General features: G+C 43.5%; 1 protein-coding gene across 5 annotated transcripts in view; it reads left to right on the forward strand.

Moving 5' to 3' along the window:
• The window catches only part of LOC134351775 (synaptotagmin-A), a 676,813-nt gene that overhangs the window by 636,899 nt on the left and 16,117 nt on the right, over positions 1-23,797 (forward strand). For 4 of the 5 annotated variants that reach the window (XM_063058418.1, XM_063058422.1, XM_063058421.1 and 1 more), the window contains 4 exons: positions 8,751-8,876; positions 10,626-10,793; positions 14,942-15,109; positions 19,391-19,508. In XM_063058418.1, coding sequence (XP_062914488.1) covers positions 8,751-8,876; positions 10,626-10,793; positions 14,942-15,109; positions 19,391-19,508 — 580 coding nt within the window. The remainder of the gene's footprint in view (positions 1-8,750; positions 8,877-10,625; positions 10,794-14,941; positions 15,110-19,390; positions 19,509-23,797) is intronic. The other variant, XM_063058423.1, reaches the window with a different exon arrangement.

Genomic DNA, 23,797 nt, shown 5'->3' on the forward strand with positions numbered 1-23,797 from the left:
AAGAGCAAGTGACGGAAGTTTGTGTAGGGGAGCACTTTGGTTCCAGTGATCATAACACCATTAGTTTCAATTTGATCATGGACAAGGATAGATCTGGTCCTAGGGCTGAGGTTCTGAACTGGAAGAAGGCCAAATTTGAAGAAATGAGAAAAGATCTAAAAAGCATGGATTGGGACAGGTTGTTCTCTGGCAAAGGTGTGATCGGTAGGTGGGAAGCCTTCAAAGAAGAAATTTTGAAAGTGCAGAGTTTGTATGTTCCTGTCAGGATTAAAGGCAAAGTAAATAGGAATAAGGAACCTTGGTTCTCAAGGGATATTGCAACTCTGATAAAGAAGAAGAGGGAGTTGTATGAAATGTACAGGAAACAGGGGGTAAATCAGGTGCTTGAGGGGTATAAGAAGTGCAAGAAAATACTTAAGAAAGTAATCAGGAGGGCTAAAAGAAGACATGAGGTTGCCTTGGCAGTCAAAGTGAAGGATAATCCAAAGAGCTTTTACAGGTATATTAAGAGCAAAAGGATTGTAAGGGATAAAATTGGTCCTCTTGAAAATCAGATTGGTCAGCTATGTGCGGAACCAAAGGAAATGGGGGAGATCTTAAATAGGTTTTTTGTGTCTGTATTTACTAAGGAAACTGGCATGAAGTCTATGGAATTAAGGGAATCAAGTAGTGAGATCATGGAAACTGTACAGCTTGAAAAGGAGGAGGTGCTTGCTGTCTTGAGGAAAATTAAAGTGGATAAATCCCCGGGACCTGACAGGGTGTTCCCTCGGACCTTGAAGGAGACTAGTGTTGAAATTGCAGGGGCCCTGGCAGAAATATTTAAAATGTCGCTGTCTACAGGTGAGGTGCCGGAGAATTGGAGAGTGGCTCATGTTGTTCCATTGTTTAAAAAAGGATCGAAAAGTAATCCGGGAAATTATAGGCCGGTAAGTTTAACGTCAGTAGTAGGTAAGTTATTGGAGGGAGTACTAAGAGACAGAATCTACAAGCATTTGGATAGACAGGGACTTATTAGGGAGAGTCAACATGGCTTTGTGCGTGGTAGGTCATGTTTGACCAATCTATTGGAGTTTTTCGAGGAGGTTACTAGGAAAGTGGATGAAGGGAAGGCAATGGATATTGTCTACATGGATTTCAGTAAGGCCTTTGACAAGGTCCCGCATGGGAGGTTAGTTAGGAAAATCAGTCGCTAGGTATACATGGAGAGGTGGTAAATTGGATTAGACATTGGCTCAATGGAAGAAGCCAAAGAGTGGTAGTAGAGAATTGCTTCTCCAAGTGGAGGCCTGTGACTAGTGGTGTGCCACAGGGATCAGTGCTGGGTCCATTGTTATTTGTCATCTATATCAATGATCTGGATGATAATGTGGTAAATTGGATCAGCAAATTTGCTGATGATACAAAGATTGGAGGTGTAGTAGACAGCGAGGAAGGTTTTCAGAGCCTGCAGAGGGACTTGGACCAGCTGAAAAAAATGGGCTGAAAAATGGCAGATGGAGTTTAATACAGACAAGTGTGAGGTATTGCACGTTGGAAGGACAAACCAAGGTAGAACATACAGGGTTAATGGTAAGGCACTGAGGAGTGCAGTGGAACAGAGGGATCTGGGAACACAGATACAAAATTCCCTAAAAGTGGCATCACAGGTAGACAGGGTCGTAAAGAGAGCTTTTGGTACATTGGCCTTTATTAATCAAAGTATTGAGTATAAGAGCTGGAGTGTTATGATGAGGTTGTATAAGGCATTGGTGAGGCCGAATGTGGAGTATTGTGTTCAGTTTTGGTCACCAAATTACAGGAAGGATATAAATAAGGTTGAAAGAGTGCAGAGAAGGTTTACAGGTTGTTGCCGGGATTTGAGAAACTCAGTTACAGAGAAAGGTTGAATAGGTTAGGACTTTATTCCCTGGAGCGTAGAAGAATGAGGGGAGATTTGATAGAGGTATATAAAATTATGATGGGTATAGACAGAGTGAATGCAAGCAGGCTTTTTCCACTGAGACAAGGGGAGAAAAAAAACCAGAGGACATGGGTTAAGGGTGAGGGGGGAAAAGTTTAAAGGGAACATTAGGGGGTGCTTCTTCACACAGAGAGTGGTGGGAGTATGGAATGAGCTGCCAGATGAGGTGGTAAATGCAGGTTCTTTTTTAACATTTAAGAATAAATTGGACAGATACATGGATGGGAGGTGTATGGAGGGATATGGTCCGTGTGCAGGCCAGTGGGACTAGGCAGAAAATGGTTCAGCACAGCCAAGAAGGGCCAAAAGGCCTGTTTCTGTGCTGTAGTTTCTATGGTTTCTATGGATTCTACAGATATGTTAAGAGCAAAAGGACTGCAAGGCACAAAGTTGGTCCTCTGAATGATCAGAATGGTAAATCTATGCGCGGAGCCAAAGAGATGGGAGAGATCTAAAATGACTTTTTGCATCTGTATTTACTCAGGAGTCGGACACAGAGTCTATAGAAGTGGGGCAAAGTAGCAGCAGGGTTATGGAAACAACAGAGCTTAGAGAGGAGATGGCATTGCCGTCCTGAGGCAGATCAGGGTGGATGAATCCCCACAGCCTAATAATGCGTTCCCTTGGACCTCATGGAAGGCAAGTGTAGAAATTGCAGGGGCCCTAGCAGAGATACTTAAATCATCCTTAGTGACAGGTGAGGTACTGGAGGCTAATGTCGTCCCACTGTTTAATAAACCAGGAAATTATAGGCTGGTGACCCTGACATCAGTAGTGGGAAAGTTATTGAAAGGTATTCTAAGGGACCAGATATGAGTATTTGGATAGATAGGGACTGATTAGGGACAGTTAGCATGGCTTTGTCCATGGTACATTGTGTCTAGCCAATCTTATACAGTTTTTCAAGGAAGTTACCAGGAACGTTGATGAAGGCAAGGCAGTGAATGTTGTCTGCATAGACTTTAGCAATGCATTTGACAAGATTCCACATGGGAGGTTGATCAGGAAGGTTCAGTCACTTGGCATTCAAGATGAGGTAGGAAATTGGATTAGACATTGGCTTTGTGGGAGAAGCCAGAGAGTGGTAGGAGATGGTTGACTTTCTGACCAGAGGCCTGTGACTAGTGGAGTGCCAAGGGGATTGACGCTGGGCCGTTGATGTTTGTCATCTATATCAATGATGATAATGTGGTTGACTGGATCAGCAAATTTGTGGATGACATCAAGATTGGAGTTGTAGTGGACAGTGAGGAAGACTGTCAGAGCTTGCAGCAGGATCTGGACCAGCTGGAAAGATAGCAGATGGAATTTAATGCAGACAAATGTGTGGTGTTGCGCTTCGGTAGGACCAACCAAGGTAGGTAAAACAAAGTGTGGTAGAACAAAGGGATCTGGGACTACAGATCCATAATTCATTAAAAGTGGCATCACAGCTAGATAAGGTTGTAAAGAAAGTTTTTGGCACATTGGCCTTCATAAATCAATGTATTGAGTGCAGGAGATGGGATGTTATGTTGAAGTTGTATAAGATATTGGTGAGGCCTAATTTGAAGTGTTTTGTGCATTTTTGGTCACTACGTACAAGAAAGATGTAAATAAGGTTGAAAGAGTACAGAGAAAATTTACAAGGATGTTGCTGGGTATAGAGGACCTGAATTATTAGGAAATATTGAATAAGTTAAGACTTTATTCTTTGAAACGCAGAAGATTGAGGGGAGATTTGATACAGGAATACAAAGTTATGAAGGCTGTACATAAGGTAAATGCAAGCAGGCTTTTTCCACTGAGGTTGGGTGGGACTACAACTAGAGGTCATGGGTTAAGGGTGAAAGGTGAAAAGTTTAAGGGAAACATGAGGGGAAACTTCTTCACTCAGAGGGTCGTGAGAATGTAGAATGAGCTGCCACTGCAGGTGGTCCATGTGAGTTGATTTCAATGCTTAAGAGAAGTCTGGATAGGTACATGATGGTAGGGGTATGGAGGACTATAGTCGGATGCAGATTGATGGGATTAGGCAATTTAAATGGTTTGGTATGAACTAGTTGGTCCAAAGGGCCTATTTCTGTGCTGTACTTTTCAATGGCTCTATGACTCTATGTCTAACTGTGATATCATCAGACCTGGGACAGAGTCTGAACAGAAATCTTAAGGCCTCAAATGACAGTCAAAATAATCATATTTTAACATACACTTTACCTGTACACTGGCTCGTTAATGCAAATATCTAATCAGCCAAACATGTGCAGCAACTCAATGCATAAAAGCTTGCACACATGGTCAAGACATTCATTCGTTGTTCAGACTGAACATTAGGATGGGGAAGAAATGTGATCTAAGTGACTTTGACTGTGGAATAATTGTTGGTGCCAGGCGTGATGGTTTCAGTATCTCACAAACAGCCGACCTCCTGGACAAGTCTTTACAGTTTACGGGGAACGGTGTGAAAAACAAACACATCCAGTGAGTGGCAGTTCTGTGGGTGAAACTGCCTTGTTAATGAGAGAGGTCGGAGAAGAGTGGCCAGACTGGTTCAAGCCGACAGGAAGGCAACAGCAACTCAAATAGCCACGCGACGCAACAGTGGTGTGCAGAAGAGCAGCTCTGAACGCACAACACACCGAACCTTGAAATGGATGGGCTACCGCAGCAGAAGACCACAGACATACACTCAGTGGCCACTTTATTAGATACAGGACGTACCTAATAAAGTGGCCACTGAGTGCATTCTAATTTATAATAAGTAAACTGTGCTCTATAATTTTACCTTACTTACAGACATCTCTGAAAAGTTACTATATATTTGGAGAAGATTTTGTGATAACAATTGGACAGTTCTATAATGTTTTTATTATTATGATCCTTGACAGATATTTGCCAGATTTCTCCCTTTCTAGTTTGTGTGTGTTTGATATAATTTGTATTTCTTCCTTCTCTGCCCTTCTTCGTCCGTGTTGTATCTCATGACTATATCTGGACTGTCCACTGGGGTAGGTTGCTCTTGTTGTTTGGTTGCATAGACCTCTCTGCCTTGCACCCCTGATACGTGCTTCCTTCAGTAAGATAGCTTAGTCCTCTCACAACTTTTGAGGTTGAACCGACTTTGATTTGAAGAACAATAGACCTTTCACTCAAAACTCACTGTCAATTCTGAGGCAAAAATGATGAATGTGAAACCCTGCCCAAATTTGCTATTGATTTGCTGGAACTTCTAATCCTCCAGTTGTACACTTGAGCACATTTTGGCCAAGAATTGTTAACTGATTGTCCATTTACTTTCTTTTTTGATCCTAAAGTTCACGGAATCAGAGAACATTCACAATCCAGGAGGTTATTTTATGTTGTGCCAGTAGGAACAGAGCTATGTCTTATGGTCTTATGATCTAACTCACTCCAAGCTTCCAACACCAAAGACACAAAGGTTGGAAGATGAATTGTCACTACAAATTGCCTCAACTGTGCAGGTGGGTGGTGCAATCTGGAGGGGTTTGATGAGAATGAGGAGAGAATGAAATGAGATTTGGTGTGAATATGTGGCCAAAGGTCCAGCACAGATTCAGTGGACCACAAGGCCTTTTCTTTTGCTGTAGGACTCCATGTCTAAAAGCATGCAGACATGGTCAAGAGGTTCAGTTGTTGTTCAGAATAGGTCCCTGCTCTTCAGATACTGTCTGGATATAAGCCATAAGAGCAGAATTGGGACATTCGGCCTATCAAATCTGTTCTGTTTTTCCATCATGGATGATTTATTATCCCTCTGAACCCCATTCTCCTACTTTCTCCCCATTACTTTTGATGCCCTGACTAATCAAGAACCTATCAACCTCCACTTCAAATACACCCAATGACTTCTCCTCTGCAGCTATCTGTGACAATGAATTCCACAGGTTCACCACCCTCTAATTAAAGAAATTCCTCCTCATCTCTGTTCTAAATGGACTTCCCTCTATTCTGGGGGGCTGTGCCCTCTGGTCCTAGACTCCCCCACTATAGGAAACATCATCCCCACATCCACTTTATCTAGGCCTTTCAGATTTTGATAGGTTTCATTGAGATCCACCCCCCACCATTTCTTCTAAACTCCAGCGAGTACTGGCTGACAGCCATCAAACACTCCTCATATGTTAACCCTTTCATTCCTGGGGTCATTCTTGTGAACCTCCTCTGGGCCCTCTCCGACACCAGCACATCCTTTTTTAGATAAGGGGCCCAAAACTGTTCACAACACTCTGCGTGCAGCCTGACCAATGTTTCACCCTTGCTTTTACATCCTTGCTTTTATATTCTAGTCCATTTGAAATGAATGCCAACATCAAATGATATAATATGAGGAGCACGGGTGTGTTTCCCATCACATCAGACAGTACCCTCCAGATCCACAGATATCCACCTGGAGAAAAATGTCCTCACCTCCTCTCCAATGGTTTTACTCGTTATTTTAAATCAACAGGAAACAATTCTTTCCCATTTACTTTATCTCGTCTATTCCTAATTCCCCTTGCCTGTTATCCCAAGAAAACAATCCCAGCCTGTCCAATCTTCACTTAAAGCTAAAATTTTCCCGAATCTTAAGAAGGCTGGAGAATGGGGGTGAGGGAGAAAATAAATCAGCCATGATTGAATGGCACGTCCTACTTGATGGGCTGAATGGCCTTGTTCTGCCCCTATGACTTATGATCTTGGCAGCATCTTCACAAATTAGCCCCGAAGTTGCTTTCGGTTCTGTGTTGGGGGCCGACCCTGCAATTTTCAGACAATTGTACTTGTAGAAAAATATCCAGATAAGTTTTAAGACCATAAGGCCATAAAACATAGGATCAGAATTTGGGCCTTCAGCCCATCAAGTCTGCTTTGTCATGCAATCATTGCTGATTCTTTATTTATTGAGATTCAGTGCAGAACAGGTCTTTCCAGCACTCCGAGCTGCGCCACCCAGCAATCCTCCGATTTAATCCAAACCTTCTCATGGGACAATTTACAATGACCAATTAACCTATCAACCAGTACATTTTTGGACTGTGGGAGGAAACCAGAGCACCCGGAGGAAACCCATGCAGCCACGGGGAGAGCGTACAAACTCCTTACAGGCAGTGGTGGGAATTGAACCCCGGTTGTCGGTACTATAAAGTGTCCTGCTAACCAGAATGTTACCGTGATTTTTCTGAATCCCAGGCTCCTGCTTTCTCCCCATAATTCTAAACCTCTTTACCAATCAAGAATCTGTCAAACTCTGCCTTAAATACACCCAATGACTTCACCTCCACAGCCCTCCGTGGCAATGAATCCCATAGATTCATTGCACTCTGGTTGAAGAAATTCCTACACACCTTAGTTTCAAAGGGACGTTCCTTTATTCTGAGTCCGCGCCCTCAAGTCCTTGGCTCTCCTACTGATGGAAACATCCTCTCCACGTCCATTTTATCCAATCCTTTCTTCATCTGGTAGGTTTCAATGAGATCCTCTTACCCCACCTCCATCCTTCTGAACTCCAGTGAGTACAAGCCCAGGGGCATCAAATACTCCTCATGTTTCAAGCCTTTCATTCCTGAGATCATTCTTATGAACGTAACGTAGAGGGCTGTGGATTCTTACTGAGTATATTGAAGGTTGGAGCTGGACAGTATGAAAAGCAGAAAAGCAGATGACGGTGGGAAAGTAGGTGATTGAAGACTTACAGAGCATAGAACCAGGTCCCTCACACCACTATATCCACACCACAAAGAACATCCTCTCAATCCTCTCCAGTGCCAGCAGATCTCCCGTTGAATGTGGAGCCCCAAAATTTCTCTCAATTAAATCCAAGTCAGGTTTTCTGCTAAACTAATATTGTATTACACAGCCACAGATGACAACCTTGGCTTTGTACAGCAAGCTTGCCTCTGTGCCCTGTCCTTCTTGGGAATAGTGCCATGGGGTCTTTTATGCCCACCTGGCAGAGTAGAGAGAACCTCGGTGTTACACCCCATCTAAAGGATGCTCCAAAGCGAGATCTGAGATGGTCCAAATGAGGTTAGGGAATGTCACACTGTCCCATTCACCAGCACCTCCCCTGCCCCCGCATCCCACCCTAACCATAAGCAAAATTGCCTGATTATCCCTTTGCAATATAAAGTACAAATTATGATATAAAATTTCACAACCTCAAACTAGGATCTGGAAATTCTATTGTGATGTAAAACGTGCTCTGTGTACATTCAAGACACTGTTGACGAGTGAAACTCATCTATTATCTAAAAATCTCAAGTTGGTTCCAAAACACGAACTCTAAGCTTGAATAGTGTTTAGGATCAATACGTGCTTTGCTTAGGGAAGTATTCCTGCTCTCTAAGCACAAATAAGCCTAAAAATGAGAACTTTCTCAGATGGAACCTGTTTGGTCCGTAGTTTTGATTAGAGGAGTAGCAAAGTTGCACATGTATAATGTTACTTATCTTCACCGCATGTAATGCCGGACTCAGTTTTGATATATTGATACGGTCTTGCTTGTTAACAGCTTGTCATAGTCCCAACTTCATATCAAGATATCGTCACTGGTTTGACATTTACCTCCCAGCTTTAGGTCAAGTTTGCAAATGTAAAGCATTTGCCTGTGGGGTTGTGGACTTGACTTTAACTAATGGCTGATTCAAAACCATCTCAAGTTTGAAGCCCCACTCTGCCCTGCAGTTAATGTTAACCATGTCATTGCTGGCTGCTTGTAGTGGCTTTTTGGTCAAATTGGAGATAGAATGCCCAGCTGTAAGTTGGTATTAAAGGAATGAGCAATGACCTGTGTCTTTCCCACATGCAGGCTCTGAAGGACGAAGATGATGATGCGGAGACGGGACTAACGGCGGATGCGAAAGAAGAAGAGAAGGAGGAGGAAAAATTGGGCAAACTCCAGTTTTCCTTGGACTATGACTTCCAGAACAATCAGGTGTGGTTAAATTCCTCCTTAACACATTATCAAAATTCAAACATTGTCTCTACAGGCAGTCCCCAGCAGATCTTCATCCCTTTACCTTTTCCACTTATCACCTCCCAGCTTCTTCCTTCCCCCACCCCACCCCCCTCCTCACCTGGTCTCACCTATCACCTGCCATCTTATACTCCTCCCTCTCTCCACCTTCTTATTCTGGCTTCTACCCTTTTTCCTTCCCAGTCCTGATGAAGAGTCTTGGCCCGAAACATTGACTGCTAATTCCTCCCCGTGCTCCTGACCTACTGAGTTCCTCCAGCAGAGTGTTTGTTGCAGATGTACTGTACTGTTCTCAGAATTTCTTTGACATGATCACACACTTTCAGGAGACCATGTAGTGTTCTTCTCAACCACGTGCACTTTTTAGACAACAGATATATCACAAATCATGTGCCCTCCTCCTTCCCTTTCTTCCATGGTCCTCTCATATTAGATTCATTCTTCTTCAGCACTTTTCCTTTTCCTCCTATCTTCCCAGCTCCTTACCTTATCCCGTCTCCCCACCCACCCACCTATCTTCCCCCCTTCCCAGCTTCTGCTCCTCTCCCTTCCCCACCTTCTTATTCTGGACTCTGCCAACCCTCCTTTCCAGCCCTGATGAAGTGTCTTGACCCAAAACATCGACTGTTTATTCCCCTCCATAGATGCTGCCTGACCTGCTGAGTTCCTCCATCATCTGGGGAATTTAATGGATCAGGGAATGATAAGACATCCAGTGGGTTACCCACATTAACCTATGTGCAAACTCTTTCCAGGTAGTGGCGGAATTGAACCCTGGTCGCTAGCACTGCAATAGCATTACAACAACCTCCATGTCCCCGTACCACTGCTGTAATCTACTTCTCTCTAACATAGCCATCTTGGCCAACTTGATTTTCCCAACACCCACCTACTCTAGGGATAATTCGCAGCAGATAATTAGCGCACAAACCAGGGCTTCTTTAGGATGTGGGAGGAATCCACACCACTGTGGGCAAACTCTCACAGTCACAGAATCAGCCCTCAGAACTACTGTATCAGTATACTGTATGACAGTGCCATCCACTGCAACAGCTCGGGTCTCCTGATGACCTCCCATTTTAATTCCACTTTCCATTCCCACACTGGCATGTCTGTCCACGGCCTCTTCTCCCACCATGTTGAGGTCAGACATAGACTGTAGGAGCAACACAGCATATTCCATTTTGGTAGTCTCCAAACCCACAGCATAACCACCGATTTCTCTAATTTCCAGTAACCACTCCACACCGTCTCCATACTTTTTCTCCTTTATTTCCTTTTTGTCCCTGTTACTCCTTCTTATTCCCTTCCCCTACCCCTCATCTTCACTTTCCTCCCTCTGTTTCCCCTCCTCCCTCTCATATTTCCATGGTCCATTACCCTCTCCTGTGAGATTCCTTCTTCAGGCTTTTGCATTTTCCACCTATAGCTTCCCAGCTTCTCACATTATTCCCACTTTCCTCCCCCTTCCCCACTCTCCTGCCATCCTGCCTCCCCTGTATTCACCTGTCACCCCACCACTTTCTACTCCCCCCCACCTTCTTATTCTGGTTTCTGCCCCCTATCTTTCCAGTCCTCATGAAGGGCCTCAGCCTAAAGTGTCGCCTGCACTTTCCCCTCCTTGACCTGCTGTGTGCCTCCATTTAAGTGTGTGTTACCAAAGATATGGACGTTGTTCAATGCTCTTTCTCGTGCTTCACACCACAGCTAATCGTGGGGATTATTCAAGCTGCCGATCTCCCTGCCCTCGACATGGGAGGGACATCTGACCCCTACGTGAAGGTCTTCCTCCTGCCTGACAAGAAGAAGAAGTACGAGACGAAGGTCCACCGGAAGACTTTGAATCCAGTTTTTAATGAGTCCTTCATTTTCAAGGTAATGTTTTCCTGTTCTTGCATTCACCCAGGCAACTGAACCCATCCTGGGCTCGCACAAGAAATATTTCTCACACAGGGATGTTTCAACAAGTAGTTAAATGGCATTCATAGCACACAAGTTTGACCAAGTAGGCTGTTCCAGTGTTTATCTTTGTAATCAGTTGCCTCCCATCCCTCTCCCTCTTACCTATCCTGTCTTCCTGTCCTTTACCACACCTGTAATTCTGCGAATATTTTTGATCTCCTGATTTAAAGTATCTCCTGATACTTACATCATCCAGCATAAGCTCAAGGGGCTGAATAGCCTCCTCTGCAGAGAATACTGGGTTTCTGGAATGATCTGCCAGGGCTGGTGGCAGAGGCAAATGTAATAGTGGCGATCAAGAACATCTTAGATAGACACATGAATGGGCATCAAGCAGCATTTACAAAAACAGATACAAATTAAACATAAATTATACTTCTTTTTACACAATTGGAGTCCATTTCAGGGCAAATTGGTCATAGTGTTACAAAATTTGGAGCATTTATTACAGTTCTGGTCACCTACCTGCAGGAAAGATATCATTGATTGAAAGAATGCAGAGAAAATTTACAAGTAAGTTGCTGGGACTTGAGGATCTGAGTTATAGGAAATGTTTGAATAGATTAGGACTGGAGCGTAAGAGAATGAAGAGAGATTTGATAGAGGTATATAAAACTATAAAGGGTATAGATAGGGTAAGGTTGTTATTGTTAGGAGTGGTAATGGGGATAAGCTCCCACGTCATACTAAATGCTCCCAATGGTGTGCACCTCAAATAGCCTCTGATAACTAAGTCCAGCTCCTAGCTTTCACATGCAGCTTAGCTACTATGCCCAGTAGAACCATTTCTAATAACAGGAGAAAGGGCCGGTTACTGGCGCCTTAAAACCAGTCGCGTTGGGCAGATGGGGCTCGTCAGCCATGGTTGGCAGCTCATCTAGGAAAACTCTGATCTCAAACCTCTGCTGCCTTACAGCTATACCCACTCATGGGGAAGGCTTCGGGAGTGAAGCTCGAGGGAAAAATCCAGAACTGGAGTCCCTAAGAGAGTCCTATATGGAGTTCAATGCTGACTGTCAACTCCTGCGATGCCTCTGGTACCAAACTACCAGTCTCTGCCATTCCTTTGGGTTTATCAGATGTATGGAGAGGGGGAGCTTGCTACGTGGGCAACAGCTTGCTCTCCATATCGTACTGCCCAGGCTTGCATATCTAGACAAGTAGGATGCAAGATCCATGGTCACCTCTGACTGACAGAGGCCTCCAATCCAATCCGATAGATAGGGCAAATACAAGCAGGTTTTTTCCACGAACTAGAACTAGAGGGCATAGGTTAAGGATGAGAGGTGAAATATTTAAGAGGTAACTGAGGGTAGTGTGAGTGTGGTATGAGCTGTCAGCAGAAGTGGTGAATCCTCCCCCTGCCTCTCCCATTCTCTCCCCAATAAGTAGCTCCTTTAGATCTATCTCTACGAAGGCTCTTTGTCCTCTATGCTAATATGGCTCAATGTCGTTCCTTTCTCAGTAACACACGTTGAAGCAGTCTGGGACATCTCACTACATCAAAGTTGACTAGATAATTGGAAGGCAGTGTCACTGCTCCCTGTATTTTCTCACACTGGTATCTGAACTCAAGGAGAAGGTGCCTATTTTCCATTTATCACTTTATTTTTCATTCACACTTGGAACCAGATATAAAGGCCTGGTGAAAGGGTCATTTGAAATAAATAACAAACTAGACTCGACACATTATACCCTGAAAACAAAATATTAACTCCCAGAACATCTCATCAGCGAACGTTGTGTCCAGGAGAGATTGACAAGTAATCTGCCACCTCATTTAATACTTCAATGTGTTGATTGCTACCGTGGATACAAACATGAGTGGGTTTGCAATGACTCAACCCCACGAGAAAGAATTTCCATTAGGTTTCTCTTTTGCTTTCTCTCTCTCTCTCGGTCGCTAAAGCCTTATTATAGAAAGCTGCATCTCATATGTCTTATATCTGGCGCTTTGCAAACATCTCCAACCTCAGATCCCTGCCAAAACCAAAGCAAAGAAATAAAAGGCAGGCTGTGAGTTGTAAAATTGTATGCTGGTGAAGCTCTAGAGGGGAGTGCTGGCATTTTAGTCATACTCCTTAACCCGCCTTTGCCCTCCCCGTGCTCTGAAGATGACAGCCATAGAGTCCCTAGCAGAGGAACAAGCCCTCCAGCCCACAGCATTCCATGCTGACTCTTCTCATTGCTACCATTAAGGAGGAGGTACAGAAGCCTGGTGACCCACACTCAACGTTTCCTCCCCTCCACCATCAGATTTCTGAATGCACAATGAACACTATCTCACTATTTTATGCTTTCTTTTTCGCTCTGCTTACCTAATTTAATTTTTATATGCATTTCTTATTGTAATTTATAGGTTTTTTTAATATTGTCTATTGCAGTGTACTACTGCTGCAAAATAACAGATTTCACAACATATGCCTGTGGTATTAAACCTGATTCTGATTCAAGTACTTCGCCTGTACCTCAACACTGAAACTGGCCCTTCAGCCCATCTAGTCCATGCTGAACTGCTATTCTGCTCTGTCCCATCCAATGGCACCTGGACCATAGACCTCTCCCATCCATGAACTCACCCAAATCTCTCTCAAATGTTGAAATTAAACTCCCATCCAACACTTCCACTGGCAGCTGGTTCAACACTTCTGTTCTGAGGGTGTGCCCTGTGGTCCTAGACTCTCCCATTATTGGAAAGATCCTCTCCACATCCACTCTATCAAAGCCTTTCAATGTTCGATAGGTTTCAATGTGATCCCCCCTCATTCTTCTGAATTCCAAGCATTAAACCACTTTATTCTGAAATCTCCTCTGAACCCTTTGCAGTCCTTAAAAGAGCATTAAGGGTCCAAAACTGCTCACATTATTCTAAGTGCGGTCTGACAACCGCCTTTCAAAGTCTCAGCATTACATCCTTGCTTTTATATTCTGGTCCTCTCAAGATGTATGCTAACATTGCATTTGCCTTCCTCACCACCAGAACAACCTGGTAATAACCTTTAGGGAATCTCTTCATGATTTCACACAGTTCCATTAGATTCCATCCCAACCTTTGGTTTTCTTTGAAGGATTCCTCCTGTTGGATGACTTTAACTTGTTGAAACAAATCTGAATATACATTCTGATAGAGGTATGTAAGGTCATGAGGAGTATCGAGCAGGTGAGAGCACGTAGTCCTTTTCCCAGGAAAGGAACGCTATAATAAGAGGGCAGAGGTTTATGATCAGAGACAAGAGGTTTAATAGGGTCACCAGGGGCAGCTTCTTCACACAAAAATGATGCATATTTAGAATGTGCCACCAGAAATATTAGATGAGGCAGGCACTTCAGCAACATTTAAAAACAACTTAGGTAAGTACGTGGATAGCAGAAAATTAAAGGGCTCTGAATCAAACTTGGGCAAGTGGGACTAGCTCACTGGGCAGCACAGTCAGCATTGGCAAGTTTGGCTAAAGGTCTTGTTTCCATGCTGTATGACTCTATGACTACATAAAGTTGCTGTTTCGCATATTTTGTTACCAAATTCAAAGGTGTATATAAATGGAATTGTCTGCTGTTTCTCTTTAAAGCTGCCCTAACTCTGACCTTTCACATCTTCTCACCCACCTATTACTTCCCCCTGGGTCCCCTCCTCATTCCTTTTCTCCTATGGTCCACTCTCCTCTATCAAGTTGTTCCTTCTCCAGCCCACCTGGCTTCACCTACCACCTTCCAACTGCCTCTTTCCCCTCTCCCCACCTGTTATTCCGGCACCTTCCCCCTTCTTTCTCAGTCCTGAAGAAGGGGCTCAGCCCGAAACGTGTCTGTTTACTTTTTTCCATGGATGCTGCCTGACATACTGAGTTCCTCCACTGCTCCGTGTGTGTGTTGCTTTGGATTTCCAGCACCTGCAGGCTTTCTTGTGTTTACCCTAATTCATCTCTCTTGTCCAGTCTGATCCATTATATTTAATTAGAAGTCACCTATATTTGCGGAGTCATTCAGAAGTTTATCACAGATTTGCAGGCTGTGCAGGTTCTGTGCCCCATTCACTCTGGATCATTTTTCACTTTCCCATCCAGATCCCGTACTCTGAACTCGGAGGGAAAACGCTGGTGATGGCAGTGTACGACTTCGATCGATTCTCCAAGCATGATGTCATCGGGGAGGTGAAGGTGCCAATGAACACGGTGGACTTTGGCCACGTCACGGAGGAGTGGCGGGACCTGCAGGGAGCTGAGAAAGAGGAGGTTGGTATCGGAAGTGTCAATCAGGTGCGCCAAATGTTAAACAGATCTCAGCTGACCGTCCACAGTTACAACCCAATCTCTAGAAACCCCAGGCAAAGAGATAGGGAGATAGGACGTGAAGGACGACCAATTTGGCAACCTGTCCACCCTCCCCTGATTCCTGGGTGCACCAATACTTGATTTGTCAGGGGCATATTGGAGTACTGTGTTCAGTTCTGTTCGCTTCATTATAGGAAGGATGTGGAAGCTTTAGAGAGGGTGCAGAGGAGACTTACAAGGATGCTGCTTGGATCAGAGAGCATGTCTTATGAGGAAAGGTTGAGTGAGCTGGGGCATTTCTCTTTGAAGAGAAGGAGGGTGATAGAGGAATAGAAGATGATAAGAGACATAGATTGAGTGCCTTTTTCCCAGGACGGAAATAGCTAATACAAGAGAGCATAATTCTCAGGTGATTGGAGGTTAAGTATAGGGGAGATGTCAGAGGTATTTTTTTTATAATACAGGCTGTGTGAAACCTGCTACCAGGGGTGGTGATAGAGGCAGATACATTAGAGACATTTAAGAGACTATTAGATAGACACATGGATGAAAGAAAAATGGAGGGCTATGAGGGAGGGAAGGGTTAGATTGATCTTAAAGCCACAACATCATGGGCCGAAAGGCCTGTACTGTGCTGTACTGGTCTATGCTCTATTTCAGTACGGGACAGAGGAAGTGCTGCACTGTCAGGGGTACTATTATTTTATTGAAACCCTAAAGGAAGATTTGCTCAAGAGAAAGGTAAAGGTAAGAGAAAGATGGCAACGGTTCTGAAGGATACGGGCCAAATGCAGGCAAGTGGGACTAGGTTGGGCGGGTACCATGGATGAGTTGGGCCAAAGGGTCTGTTTACCTAATGACTGGGGTTAGGGGAGAGATTTATTAGGACCCTTGAGCGGCAACATTTTCATGGTCTATATACGGAAGTGATTGAGGTGGGTACTTTAACAACATTTAAAAGGTAAAGAATAAAGAAAGTCATCCTTTTTCCTTTAAGAGGCATTCCACAAACAGGGTTATTCTGAGGATAGATCGGGGAGGGTAGGATAGAGAGAGCTGTTTTTCTTTGGTTGGGGGTTGTCCTAACAAGAGGGCATAAAGTAGGTTTTAAGGTGAGAGGTAGAAGGTTTTGAGGGGAGCAAAGAAGGTTGGCACACAGAGAGTGAATTGAATTGAACTGAATTGACTTTATTACTTGAGTAGTAAAAAACCTTACGCTACATCTCTGTCTAAATGTGATTGGAGTGTGGGGCATTATGACTAAAGATAAAATTAGCTTTATTTGTCACATGTACCTCGAATCATCAAAATATACAGTGGAATGCTCCATTTACATCAACAACCAGCACAGTCTGAAGATGCCAGTGCTTCAGGTGAAAATGTAGCATGTTTTAGCCCTCACAACTTACTAACCTTACTAACGCATTCGTCTTTGGAAAGAGCGAGGAAACTGGTGCACCCGGAAGAAAAAGCAGTCAGTCATGGGGAGAACGTACAAACTCCTTACGGGCAGTGGTGAGAATTGAACCCCGTTTGTTGGTCCTGTAAAGCACAATGCTACCAAACGTACTAAAAAGCCAGTGAAGGCAGAGACACTTACAATATTTAAGCCAGCTACTTGAATCATCTAGAAGGTTATGAAGCGAACATAGGTAAGTGAGACCAGTATAGATAAGTACAAAGATTAAGGATCAAATTTATTCATCATACACATTTACATTAATAGGAATACAGAAACACTGAAGCTTTATAAGGCATTGGTCAAACTGCACTTAGAGTATTGTGAACAGTTTTGGGCTCTTATCTGCCATAGGAGTAGATCCAGATGAGGTTCACAGAAATGATCCAGGAATGAAAGGGTTAATGTGTGAGGCGTGTTTGATGGCTCTGGGTCTGTACTCAATGGAGTCTAGAAGAATGGTGGGGGGTGGGAGCTCATTGAAACCTATTAAATGTTGAAAGGCCTAGACAGAGAGAGCATGGAGAAGATGTCTCCTATTGAGGGGGGAGTCTAGGACCAGAGGGCACAGCTTCAGAATATAAGGATGTTCTTTTAGAACAGAGGTGAGGGGGAATTGCTTTAGCCAAAGGGTGGTGAATCTGTGGAATTCATTGCCACAGAAGGCTGTGGAGGTCAATTCATTGAGTATGTTTAAATTGGACATTGATAGATTCTTGATTAGTCAGGGCATCAAAGGCTATGGGGCGATGGCAGAAGAATAGGTTTGAAAGGGATAATAAATCAGCCAAGATGGGCTGAATGGCCTAATTCTGCTCCTACATCTCATGGTCTTACGGTTTTATGGTTATGTTTTTATGGTCTTATGGAATTTGCTGTGGCATGTTGGTCAGGATGCAACATTGAACAAAAAGCAGCAATAATTATTAACAAGGAATTGTATTTTAAAAAACAATGATCAGCTTAGACATAATCAGCATAGAAAAGCCTGTTCTTGTGCTGTACAACACGCTGAATATTTAGTCTGCTGCAGGAGTTCGAAAACCTATCTATTTTAAGTGTTCTAACTTGCGAGTGAACCACTACCCATTTTGATGTACATATCCCATGTCTTATTATGCCTTAAGCATTTGTGAAAACATTAGAATTATCATGACTTTAATTTCATATTTACTTAATTAACTGAATGTAATTTCCCCTGCTGCTGGGGTGGGATTTGAACTCACACTTTCTCCACATTGGGCCTCAGGACTACTTGTACACAAAAGTAACCGGTCTGTGCTGCTTGCTGAGAATTTGCCATTAATTCACATCGAGAGGCTGTGCATAAGATTCCACAAATAACTTAATAAACTTAGCCTGGCCCTGTTTTATTCCTTTCTTCCATGTCTGGTCTGTGCTCTCAGGGTAAAATTGACAGGAATATAAAGGCAAATCCACTGGATTGTTCTGCTTTTTGTCCTGTTATTAATAACCCATCGTATTGAATTTAATTTCACGGCTTCTGTAATGGCTTTTTTCTGACCACTTGAAAGTCCTCTGACAGAACAGACTTCTGGTTACGTTATTGTTGTCATGGGCAGAGTTATCAGTGTGCAACCGCAACCAAAATTAATTTTCCTTTATCTCAGAGCCTGTGTGCACAAGCCAAGCAGAAGTATTAAGCAGTCATGGCTAAAGGGAGCTAAGCGGAGAACAAAGATTCAGGAGGGGCAACAGGAGAGAGGGCAAAGGGAGAATCTGAGAGGTTAGGGGGCAATGTGAGTGATGGAGAAGGGGGGAGAGCAAGGCAAGAAGGGGATAACAGTTGAGAGGGAGAGTGAGTGGAGAGAAGTGAGTGGTGGGGAATCAAGTTGGCGTTAAATATAGAACATTAGAGCCCTTCGCCCAATGACATTATGCCAATCTTTTAACCTACTCTAAGGTTAATCTAACCCTTCCTTCACACATAGCCCTCCAATTTTCTATCTAAGAGTCCCTTAAATGCCCCAGATGTATCTGCCTCTATCACCATCCCAGGCAGGGCATTCCACACGCCCACCATACTCTGTAAATAAAAGGATCCTTTTCTGATTGGCTGCCAGTGACTAGTGGTGTTCCACAATGATCGGTGTTGGGACCACTTCTTTTTATGCCGTATATAAATAATTTAGATGATGGAATAGATGGCTTTGTTGCCAAGTTTGCAGATGACATGAAGATTGGTGGAGGGGCAGGTAGTGTTGAGGAAACAGGTAAGATTCAGAAGGACTTGGACAGATTAGGAGAATGGGCAAGAAAGTGGCAAATGAAATACAATGCTGGAAAATGCATAGTCACGCACTTTGGTAGTAGAAATAAATGTGCGGACCATTTTCTAAACGGGGAGAAAATTCAAAAATCTGAGATGCAGAGGGACTTGGGAGTCCTTGTGCAGGACACCCTAAAGGTTAACTTGCTGGTTGAGTCAGTGGTGAAGAAGGCAAATGCCATGTTAGCATTCATTTCAAGAGGTCTCGAATACAAGATCAAGGATGTAATGCTGAGGCTTTATAAGGCACTAGTGAGGCCTCATATTGAGTATTGTGAACAGTTTTGGGCCCGTCATCTTAGAAGAGATGTGCTGGCACTGGAAACGGTCCAGAGGAGTTTCACAAGGATGATTCCAGGAATGAAAGGGTTATCATACGAGGAAAATTTGGGTCTGTACTCACTGGAATTCAGAAGAATGAGGAGAGATCTCAGCCCGGTAGCTCAGACATTCACTAATTGCATCCTAAATCCCTCGATGTTTGTTTTCACAGCAAGAGAAGCTGGGCGACATTTGTTTTTCTCTCCGCTACGTCCCGACTGCTGGGAAACTGACAGTTGTCATCTTGGAGGCAAAGAACCTGAAGAAAATGGATGTGGGAGGCTTATCAGGTAAGCATACGTCTATAGTGGCTTTGTTTTAAGCAGCAAAATCAAATCTGAACAGGTATAGTACCATAACTTTCAGTGTGAGTGCCCCTGTCTCGAAGGGGAAAGGGAGTTTAATGGAGTTTGGTTTATTTATTTAGAGATACAGGACAGTAGCAGGTCCTTCCAATGAGTCCACACAATCCAATTGAACCCATGTGACCAATTAACCCACTAACTCGTATGTCTTTGGAAAATGGGAGGAAAGCAGAGCACTCGGAGGAAACCTAGATGGCCACTGAGGAAAGCATACAAACTCCTTACAGGCAGTGGTGGGAATTGAACTCAGGTTGCTGGTGCTTTAGTAGCATTACACTAAACACTTCGCTGCTGTGCCATCCAAGTTGTTGCTATGGGAAAAGTCTGACCACGCTGGGAGGTTGTTGGAAAGTGGAAAAGTTACAACGAGCATGGAGAACTTTGGTATCAAATCTCAGTACTGGAATCATATTAAGGATCAAGGATTAACTTCATTCGCCATGTACATTTACATGTATTAGGAATTTGCTGTGGTGTGTTGGCGCGACATGTAACAAAAACAACATTAACAATTATGAAGTGTAAAGAATTATATATCTAAAAAGCTGATAATGTGAGAGGTTAAAGGATGGATATGGAATAAAATGTGCATAAATAAATACCAACATGTATTTACAATGTAAACACCATTATAAAAAATGGTTGAAAGTGTTTACAGTGCAACTCCAGAACCAGGTAATAGATAAAGGGAAGTCGGGGGAACTAACTAGAATAATTGATCATATTAATTTTAACAGATTAAGATGGGGTGATGTTTTTGTTTTAATAGTCCTGAAGCGCTTTCCAGAAGTGAGCTTTGGTATTTTATAGAAAGAATTTGCAAGTTTTCTCTTTAAAGGTGAGATCTTCAAATGAAATTGGAAAGGAACAAACTCCGTCATTGATAAATTGTTTTTTTACTGTCACATGCACTGAAATAGAGTGAAAAACTTGTCTTGCATACCGTTCTTACAGATCAATTCATTACAACAGTGCATTGAGGTTGTACTAGGCAAAAACCATAACAGAGTGCAGAATGAAGTGTTACAATTACAGAGAAAGTGCCAAGAAGTGAACAATAAGGTACATCGTTGAAGAGCCGTGACGAGGAAGTGGTCTCATTGTTCTCACCTTGTTTCTCGGTATCTTCCATGGCCTTCCCCATCCTTGCCTCATTACATTTTTCCACTCCGCCATCCCTGCGCTCGGCCAGCTCTGTTTTCTTGATCTTTCCTGAGTTCCGTCCATCTACTATTGCTCCAAAGCCTGGAACTTCCTCTCTAAACTTCTCCACCTCTTCTTCTGAATAAAACCTGCAAACTTTCATCACCTGCTGACTATCCCCATGGCAAATGTCAAATCTTGTCCAATTTGTATCATGTGTTGCGGCAATACATTATAAGTGCTGGCAGAAATAAGTTAGATTATCTTTTGAATGATACATCGGATCTTCTAATGACTAATTGCATTTACTTTTACCCCCTGGTGTTAATCCTGATTTAGGAGTATGACCTTAACCAGGCATCAATTAATCAAATGATTCTTTGGAGCCGTAAGCATTCATAATGGAACTTGTCATCATAAATAAATGACCTCTTTAACCTGCTCAGGAAGGCAACTGGAAAATATTATTCCATTGCAAATCAGAATGTTGCTTGCGGCAAGAATGTGGATGGTCTAAACACAGTTCCTGACATTTTGACAAGGGAATGGTCCTGATTAACATGACCCAGTAATAAGATTAGCAAACACAAATACTCTTGCTAATGGGCTGCAAGCAAGAGACCTGTAAAGAGGCAATCTACAGTCCGGGACATATATCTCCATCTCACAACATGAACTAATCCAACCGCTGCAAGGTAATGTTGCAGCTCTATAAAACTCTGGTTAGATCATACTTAGAGTATTATGTTCGGTTCTGGTCACCTCATTATGGGAAGAATGTAGAAGCTTTAGAGAGGAAATTTACCAGTGGCCATTTACCAAGATACTGCCTAGATTAGAGAACGCCTTATGAAGATAGGTTGAGCAAGCTAGGGCTTTCCTCTTTGGAGCGAAGGAGGATGAGACGTGACTTGGTAGAGGGGTACAAGATGATGAGAGGTATAGATAGAGTGGTCGGCCAGAGAATTTCTCCCAGAGTGAAAATGGTTAATACGAGGGGGCATATTTTTATCATACCTCTATCATATTTGCTCCGCCACCACCCTTTGTAATGCATTCCAGGCACCACCACTCTCTGTGTAAAAAAAGTGTCCTACACATCACCTTTCAACTGACCCCCTACCTCACTTTAGTTGCATGCCCACTGGTATTAAACATTTTGACCTTGGGGTAAAGATACTGACTGTCTACACCTCTCATAATCTTATAAGCTTCTATTAGGTCTCCAGCGAAAACAACCCAGGTTGGTCCAACCACATGACCTCTGATCCAAGCAATATCCTGGTAAATCTCATCTCCACTTTCTCCAAAGCCACAACATCCTTCCTGTAATGGGGCGACTATTGCTTCATATGCAGCCTAACCAGAGTTTTGTGAAGCAGCAACTCAACTTGCTGACTCTTCAAACAACAGGAATTCTGCAGATGCTGGAAATTCAAGCAACACACATCAAAGTTGCTGGTGAACGCAGCGGGCCAGGCAGCATCTCTAGGAAGAGGTACAGTCGACGTTTCAGGCCGAGACCCTTCGTCAGGACAGGGTCTCGGCCTGAAACGTCAACTGTACCTCTTCCTAGAGATGCTGCCTGGCCTGCTGCGTTCACCAGCAACTTTGATGTGTGTTGCTTGCTGACTCTTCAACTTAGTTCTTCCGACTGATAAAGGAAAGCGTGCTATGTCCCTTCAACTTGCCTACTACCCTATCAACATGTGCGGACACTGTGGATTTGGAACCTCAAGCTCTGTACATTAGAGATCCCTCTAGACTTCAAAGACCTCTCTGTACATCAAGTTCAATTCCCGCTGCTGTCTGTAAGAAGTCTGGGGTTGGACTGTCTGCATGTGTGACCAGGTGAGAGGCTGTCCCAGATCGATGGATCCTGGGATTGGATGCCGGGGCAAGCCGGTGTCATAGGGCTGGTGAGAGGATGAGCCCGGAGTCTGGAATTCTGAAATCGGCTAGTCTGGGGGTTGATACCAAAAACTGAAGGCTGAAGTTTGATCGGATGATTGGAATTTGAAGCCGGGAGCGACTGAAGGCCTGCAGCAGGAGGAATGTCCCTGTGTGTGGGAGTGAGGAAAGGGGCTTGCTTTGCTGCTGCTGTTGTTGTGCTGCTTGTTGTGTTCTATGTTGCTCTGCCGAGCATTGCGGGCTTGCTTTGTTGGCGCCGAAACGTGTGGTGACACTGGGAGTCTTCCCCCAATATAAATTGAGGTTGTTTCGGTTGTTAACACAAGTGATGCGTTTCACTGTATTTATCATTAAATAAATCTGAATCAGAATCCGAAATTGAAACAGTGAGAGTGGCTGAGGGGAGAGAACCGAAGGAGAAGGGTAGCAGTTTTAGTCTGTAAGCTCTTGAGATTCTGCTTAAAATCAGATGAGATTTATCATGATATAAAACCAATGAAAGGAGTGAATCAAGTGAGTTCCAACATCTTGCGGCAATCAAGTGAAAATGAGACTCTGGTACTCTGTAACTTTCCTGTAGAGGACATCTCAATTATTACCAATCTCACCTGAGGTTTCTTCAAATTGGTATTTGTTTCCCATTTATGTAGAGAACAGGACCGTTTGTCTTTGCAAGCAATCCTGCGGCTAAATAAGAGTACAAACTAATAAAGTTTGGTGCTAGAAGGTGAAGAGAAGCTGATGAATCGGAAAGGAACAATTTGACAAAGTGACTGCCATTCTAGTGCTGGAGCAGTCTGCAGTTCGCAAAGTGCTCAGATGGGATAGATAACGAAAGAAAATGAGGTCCCAAAGTTGAAAAGCTATTTCAAGCTCCTTTCTGCTTTCACATGCATATTCTGTGCTGCAGAATAGACAACCTCACAGTAATAAAGACCTGTTGCAACAGAGTGCTCTATATCATAAACACAAGAGAATCTGCAGATGCAGAAAATTCAGAGCAACAGACATGCAAAATGCTATAGGAACTCAGCAGGTCAGGCAGCATTTAAGGTCAGGGGAATAAGCAGTCCTTTCCACAGATGTACCGTAGAGAGCATTCTAGCCCATTGCAACACTGTCTAGTGTGGAGGGGCCAGTGCACAGGATCAGAAAAATCT

Source organism: Mobula hypostoma, chromosome 9 (assembly GCF_963921235.1).
Source record: "Mobula hypostoma chromosome 9, sMobHyp1.1, whole genome shotgun sequence".
Lineage (NCBI taxonomy): Eukaryota > Metazoa > Chordata > Chondrichthyes > Myliobatiformes > Myliobatidae > Mobula > Mobula hypostoma.